Raw genomic sequence first — 8098 nt, 5'->3', positions numbered from 1 at the left:
TTACACTGGTTGCATTGTATGTCAAATATATTCTTGCTGTCTTCTACTTACCTATGATAATAAGCAAGTCTTTCAAGGACACATTCAGGCACTGAGACAACCACACACATCTTAATACAAAATCATGCAAATGTACATACACTTCCAAGCCTTTTACACAGAGAGCCTGATTTGAATATTTCAGATAGTCAAAGTGAAACAAAACTTGCAAGTGAATACACACATGAATAACAAGAAGACAATAAAAGAAGTGAACAGTAGGGGGAAAACAAAGTAGAAAAAAAATAAAAACAACAAATTCATTCACTCAACTTTAATCGTACCTGCCAGCGAAAGTCAAGTTTGGGATTACTATTTGTTTCCAGTGATCTGCAAGCCCAAGATCCAGAACATCTCTTTCACTGTAAGGGTGAAACTGACAGTCTTTTACATGGACACATTTCGCCAACCTCCAGAAAGATGGTGCTCTGGTTCCTTCAGAGGAAACTTATCAAACTTGGAACTTACAAGACAATCTGTGCACAGTGCTCCTAAAGTGAAGGAAAATTAAAATTTATTATTTTCTTCAAGCTTTAAATGATGGGTTGGGACTATTTTGTCAGCAAATTATCTATGGCACATTCACAACACACTTCCCGAAGGGGAAAAAAAGTCCAAGCATTAATGATTACAAACTGCACAAGCCTAAGAAGCAAAAAACAGATTTACAATAACTTACAATAACAACGAAGTCCAACTTCATCTTCAATATATATATATATGTATATATATATCTTAAGGCTCACTTGGTTCCCTTATGATCCTCTTTATGGAGTTTAAGAGTCCATCTAAGAGAGTTCTTACCAGTTGCTGCTGCTGCTTGCGATCTGAGCCTAGACCACTGGTAGACTATGCTAATTCTCACACCTCATACTTGCCATCACTGACACAGGTCCAAGTTTTCTTCTGTCAACTGCAGGGTCAGTAATGTCATTTGAATTCATTACAGCACCATATGGAGATGCTGCTAATCCTTGCAAGGTACTTACGAATTTGGCGTTCAGAGTACCACATGATCCATCAAAGCTCAATGTGAAGAGCATAAATACTATGTATTCATATTTACCCACAAATGACTACGCAACTGGCTTGGCCTATTGCATTTTTCATACACTAGGGGAAAATATGTTTAAAAAATAATTTACCACAAAAATCTAAATGAGTAACTACTGCAAAAACCCTATGTCTAAAAGATTTGAAACTGATGTTTTGCAGAGTGTAATATTCTTCACATATCCCCCCGTCAGTTGTGTGGCCACTCACAGGTTGTCATGAATGAACATTCCATCAATGGCAGTGTATCTAATGAGTCAAACAAAGTGGTTCCTTAAATGTGAGGTTCCTTCGTTGAAGTTTACAAGTTTTTAAAACTGGTGAATTAACAACTACACTTATAAATCTATATAGATAAGCCAACCATAACCATCTGAGTGCAATAATAAAAAGGCCCAAATACTCCTACATACAGCAAGAGGGAGGCAGCTACCAATTAAAGACCGGCTATTAAGTGACTTGATCAAACACTGACTTGACGCTAGATCAATTACTGGCTTCTCTGTTAGAATAACTTTGAAGTCAGAATCCAGTTTCCTGTTTTGAGATTGGTCACATTCCAAAAAGTTACTAATCATTTTTAAAAATGAAGTTTAAATCCTTCTGATATTGGCCAAACTCAGAATTGATGACCAAGTCATTTATAAGAATAACATATATCCTTTGCCAGTTATCTAATTCTTTTCTGAATCAAAGATAAGAAGTAGCAATGCCATCATTCTGGGAGGATAATATCTGATGAATCTCTAAAGAAATGTATAACAGCAGAATTCCCTCATGCTGTATGCATAAATTCTTCTTTCCCATGGCACAGGAATTAAGTCTGCATTGCATACAGCTGGGGAAACTGAAATAAAGATGCAGAGCATGGAGAATTACCATCTCCTATCCACTAACAGCATTCCTTTTTCAAACAATCCTGATAGGTCTTCATGTTTTCAAAACAATCTCCTTTTTTCAGGTGATATTTGTTTTATCACATTATCCCTATACATACTACTGTATCTATGCATGAATTTTCTTTCATCTTGATATGCCAGACTTTCAAATTCATTAATTTCATGTCAACATTTAACAAATTTCTTACGCATTACTCTCACTAACACACATAAACTGCATACACTCTTGTATTCCAAACATACACACAAATACAGGGTTTATTCATGTGATTTAACAAAATCTTTAATCTTATTTTCACAAATAACTGCAGCTTTTGCTGTTAAAGGATACCACGAACTCTGACCATAATCAGATTTTCTGTTTCAGGGTAAAATCACTATATATTCACCAGGACCATTATCAGTGGGATCATAGACTCTGAACCTTAATTTCCACATGGCTCATTTTCCCAGCAATGACAATTAAAAATATCCTCTATGGAAAGACTTTGTAAGGTCCACGAATGTTTATCTGACCACTCTGTTTCTGCTGGTGCCCAGAGTTGGCAGATGAAATAGAAACCTGATGCACACCCTAAAGTTGCCGTCTCTGCTGATATGCGGGGCGTAAACAGGTCTTCAATGGGAGTCCTGTCTTCCATCAAATCTGAAATCTTCAACTCCCTTGGGCCCCATAAGACATTCTGTGCTATAGGCTTGAACAGCTGAAGCTTGACGGCTACAGAATGTAATTGATATACACTAGTTTCAAAAAAGTATGAAAAATCACTCACAACTGAAAACTGCTGTGGTTTGTTTTGCATTATATTATCCTTCACTGAAGAATAATAATAATCCACATTAATATTACTTCTTTACAGGTTTGTACCAGTGTGTGCTTACATCTCCCCAGCACTGCAGTAACTTGGCCTATTAGCAAGGAAGAGAAGAGTGCACAGCCTAGGAAGAGAATACAGAGAAGATATCAGACGGAAGACCTTGCAGGAAGATGGGGGTGCAAGAAAGGAAGTGAGTAAATTTTGTTTTAAAGACAGATGATACCATTAAAAGAGTCACTAATCAAATAATCAAAGTATAACAATTAAAGACATAAATCAAAGGATACATGATTTATGAGCACAAGCAAAAAGGTGTGATCACAGAAAAAAGTGAGCTATTAAAGCTCAACTATGAAAAAAGAAAAGAGTGAGTATAAAGGCTGAGTACACTTGTTTGAAAAATGGCAACACGGTGGAATGGGGCAAAGAAATTGGGTTTGTATTGGCTGACGAAGTGAGACACGACAAACTGGTTTTGGCCAATCGCCAACCACATTGGTAGCGTTCATGGCCAATGAGAACACAACACACTAGGCACCCAATGATGCCACACAGTTGGGTGTTTCTAGCTGCTTGTTGATGCCATTGGGGACATTGGGGAGACTGGAGTGCGTCCATCTCGCAAGCACCCATTTATGGTTACAACAATCTTCCTAGGACCAGCATCATTCCTATGTTCACATAACCATATACCCTGCAATGAGAAAGAGGTAGTGAAATAGCATGATGACTATAATATTTTCCTTCACTATGCATAATTGCTTGCTTAACATAATGGAAGTCAAGTAATAAACTATACTACACATTTTAACCTATCTCTTAACCCACAGGTGACATGACATGGTGTCACGTCTTCAGAAATAATCACAGATTTAGGGTGACCTCTTATCACGCTATAACTCTAGCTCCTGATACCTAGAATGAGACTTTGTGTCAACTACTGTCAGGTGGACAATGGCCCAGGGGAAGGTGAACACTAATGAACACCCATTTTTTCCTATATCACAATATTTTCCTCATCCACTTACTAGCTAATTTTAATTCATTGAATTTCTAATCATTGATTAATTGTAAGTAGAAGATAAACATCAATCAATATCTGTGTATAACTGCATGATTATCATTGCTATTCATATATAATGTATGTATGTATGTATCTAGGTATGTATGTATGTATGTATGTATGTATGTATGTATGTATGTATGTATGTATGTATGTATGTATGTATGATGTGCGTGTGCGTGTGCTTGTGTGCATGTGTATGTGTGTGCATGTGTATGTGTTTAAGTGTAAATACAAACAAACCAACAAAAAAAGACAAAACATAAATAAACCATAAGTCTCGCACAATATGAAGGCTGATACCTTAACCTACCTGCCAAGTTCCCAGGTTGAGTTTGCCTTCTGAAACTGGTAGTGTAAGAGAGGAACCTATGAAACAGGCCTTGACGTGGGCTGGCTGTAAAGGGACGAGGACAAGAAGGAAAGCAAGCATACACTGTTAGTAATATGATAGTGGCAATGGGAGACATTACTGTATTTAATAAAAACTGATATACTTGACATATTTATCTACTGTACATTTATCAAGTGAATGTATTCTAACAGTATAATCAAAGTATTTAAAGGCAGTGCAAAAAAAATTGTCTAAATTTATCTATATTCCTTGGTTTGGCTTTTACACAAGAGAAAATGCTGACAAGATAGTTCAAATTTAGTTGACTGTAAGTTGAAGGTTAAGGTTTATTATCTGTTCAGAGTATTGCATAACAGTAGAAAGAACAGTTTGGTGATTAATTTGTGATAATTAGTTCTCTAAGAAATGTTTAAATGAAGAATATGACTATGAGGAAAAGTAATGAAAAAAGACTGAAAATGGAGAAACGTTTCAAAATTGTCCTCTATTCTGCGTGAAAATGACAAGAACACGGTAGCCTTTCTCTTTCAGGTCTCCTTCCCATCTCGGAGAGAGAGAGAGAGTGAGAGAGGGAAAAAAAAAAAAAAAAAAAAAGTCTAAAAATACTCAACTTGAAGAAAACTTATCAACTGCAGGTAAGAATAACAATAATAATGATAATTAAAAAAAGCAGAAAAATACTCCTGCAATATATCAACAACTAAAACTGTCTACTTCTAATATACTATGTCTACTTAAAAATCCCAGAGGCATTATTAATTGGGGGCCACATTTCAATACCATTTAGTCATGCTCAGTGTGCAGTCAGTAATCCATGGTGGCTGGATCAGCTATTCTGTACCCTTTTAAGAGCAAATACAATACATGATACATTATAAATATCTACTACATTTTTCAGAATAACGCATTTCAATCTATTAGCAGATTCATTCCTTGCTATTCTCAGGCAAATAGTGAAAAGGCTTCAAATGGCTGATTTTACCACAACTGAAACAGATTGGGGAAGTAAGTTGGGGGTGAAAGGAAAGGCAAACATCAAACTTGAACCTCTGTTTATATGGTAAATTTCATAATAAATGTCTTCCCCAGGCTTTTTGCTGCTATGTTCATGCCTCAGAGAGACATTTGAAAAAATAAAATATGCAAGTTTCATATTCAGTTATATAACCATATACTGAAAATGCCACAAAGTTTTCCTTATTAAACTGTATGAAAAATACAGTAATACTTCAACTTCTGTAAATCTCTTAATGATCTATATTAAAATATCTGACAAATAATAAATAATGAATACAATGATCTATGGAAAAAGTCGCTGTATGTTTTTAGAGTGAAGTACTTAAAGCGGCAAAATGAAAGTAAACAAATATACGACTCCTATAATTTACCGGCTTCATTCATTTCCATTCATCAGACACCCTCAAAAGAAAAATCCATGCCACACATACAATTTGATCTTTCTCTTACAAACAACATGAGTAATAGAATGAGATATCTCTGTGTTAGGTAGTTTAACAGGGAATTTCACTCTGTGTTATACCATGTCATCCTGGTAGAGAGCAGCATTTTGTTTAACACAAAGATGACTATATTCACTTTTTTTTTCTTTTCCTTAAATCAAATTTTGTCCTCCATTAAAGGAAAAATCAAGAATGCAATGCTTCTGATATGTTATACTGGGTAATTACAAAACTTGTTGATCTATCTATTCTTCTGGTTTATCAAAGACAGTAAAGGAGAAGTATATGAGAAACCACTAAACAAAACACAGGAATTTATAGTCCTCCGGGATAGAGCAAATACTGAACCCTGAAGACTGGTGAGCTTGTGGATGGCCCTTCCATTGCATGTTGTTCTTTTGTTTTGAAACCCAAATTTCAGTCCCTTTCAAATCTATATTACAAGGCCTTCAGCACACAGTGAGTGTTCCCCTTCATGTCACAGTGCAAGTGTTATTTTTGTTACATTTAGTTCCGAATTTAGTATTACTATGCAACTGCTTTGGATATCCTGAGGCATACAAGCTTTCCCATAAGGCATAACAGATATTTCAATAGTTATCCTAAGTAAACAAATGTTTGCCTTTTATTTTGAACCCACTGGTGCTGGGTACAACTGCTGTCCACTATGGCTTTGTCTTATTGATTTTGTAGATATTTAGATGGTTTTGCAAGCACTTAGTCATCAAGGAGTTATCTTGCCTACCTAACAACACTAGTAAAATTTAAACATTTCTTCCAGCTAATGAATAGGATGAAGTCAAGTAGGCCAAGCAATTTACTACTTGAAGTCCAAGCTATTTTGGAGCCGGCTCTGTGTAAACAAAATAAATAAGAGTAAACCACAGGGGCCAGAGCATGTATATTGGCACTCCCAGTGTCAACAGGTTAAGTCTGTTCAGTCAGTAGATGTTCGCATAAGGATGCCTAAGAAATAGGGAATCCAGTTAGTACAGATGAGAGGCTCTTTACCATGATGGCTGCCACAGAATTTTAAAACTATAATGTCATTATCATCAACTGAGCAAAAATGTCTAATGAAGTATTTCTTGAAAGATGAAAACTTAAATACATTAAGCATAAGTATATGCACATTTGTATATATACACAAAAATATATGCATATAATATACATATATATACATATATATACATATATATACATATATATACATATATATACATATATACACATATATATACACATATATATACACATATATACACATATATATACACATATATACACATATATATAACATACATACATACATACATACATACATACATACATACATACATACACAAACAAACAAACACACACACACACACACACACTTTTTTTTATTATCACTAATTCAGTCTACCCTGAAAGGTCCCATGGTAACATAAGCCTCATAATGCTACCATTCTGAAATATTACTTCTGTTGTATATTCACAGGAGAAGAGATACTGAGAGAACAAATTAAGAATAATGACAATAATAACTGAAAGTGGTGAAAAATATGCTGAAATATGGAGGAATATGCAAATTAACACAAATTAAGAATAACAGAAACTATACGGACGTCTCTATTCTTATGAAAATATGTATATCAGGATCTTCTCAAAAACTGGAAATTTTCAAATATCGAACACGCAAAACAACCTTTCTATTAGTAAACTGAATTTACCTGGCTGGTTCAGAAAAGAGAAGTAAGAAATTCCGGATTTATTCTTTCATTAATTTACAAGGGATATGAGCCATTTGCAAACAAAAAACAATAACAATATTAGCAGTAGTAATAGTAAGAACATACTAATAAAGTCACTGCTGCTTACTACCAACAATGATGAAAGCAACAGAAACTGTAACAATGACTATATATTGATAATAATAATAATAATAATAATAATAATAATAATAACAAACAGGAAACAGAGATAAAACCAAATAAATAAAAATAGGCAAATGGGAAGAATCCCTCAAAGGTTGTTTTTTGATCATTTATTTTTCCAGAGAACTTCAATAATAAGTACCTCTACTTTTACCTCCAAGTTCCCTAAGACACAGATCTTTTTAAAAGCATAAGTAAATCTAGTAAATAAACAAATTAAACGTATATAAACTTGTTAACACATATCAACAGTGTAGTTCAAAACTTTAATTCAAGCGATATCTTTTTTGTTCAAAAATCATCAAAAATAAGACAATCAGTAATTCCAGTTTTTCTGACATGAATCGATGCTTTATTATATGAGGAAATACTAGCATGTTTTGACAACCAATTAAGTAAGTTCCTACAACATCACTTTCCTGTTTTCTATTGCTAGTTTCGACTAAATAGAAGAGCGAGCCATGGGACTTTCAAAGAGAGAGAGATAGACCCAAT

At 34.5% G+C, this 8098-nt stretch overlaps 1 protein-coding gene across 1 annotated transcript in view; it reads right to left on the bottom strand.

Moving 5' to 3' along the window:
- Positions 1-298: 298 nt before the first annotated feature.
- The window catches only part of LOC119583418 (UPF0047 protein YjbQ-like), a 29174-nt gene continuing 21374 nt past the window's right edge, over positions 299-8098 (bottom strand). Inside the window, exons 4-5 of the mRNA XM_037931886.1 lie at positions 4186-4269; positions 299-3503 (exon numbers count right to left, since the gene is read on the bottom strand). Of these exons, the coding sequence (XP_037787814.1) occupies positions 3375-3503; positions 4186-4269 (213 nt within the window). The 3' untranslated portion in view covers positions 299-3374. The remainder of the gene's footprint in view (positions 3504-4185; positions 4270-8098) is intronic.

Source organism: Penaeus monodon, chromosome 17 (assembly GCF_015228065.2).
Source record: "Penaeus monodon isolate SGIC_2016 chromosome 17, NSTDA_Pmon_1, whole genome shotgun sequence".
In the NCBI taxonomy this organism is placed as follows: Eukaryota; Metazoa; Arthropoda; class Malacostraca; order Decapoda; family Penaeidae; genus Penaeus; species Penaeus monodon.
The sequence above is the reverse complement of the archived record's forward strand: the minus strand, read 5'-3'. Positions and strand labels throughout refer to the sequence as shown.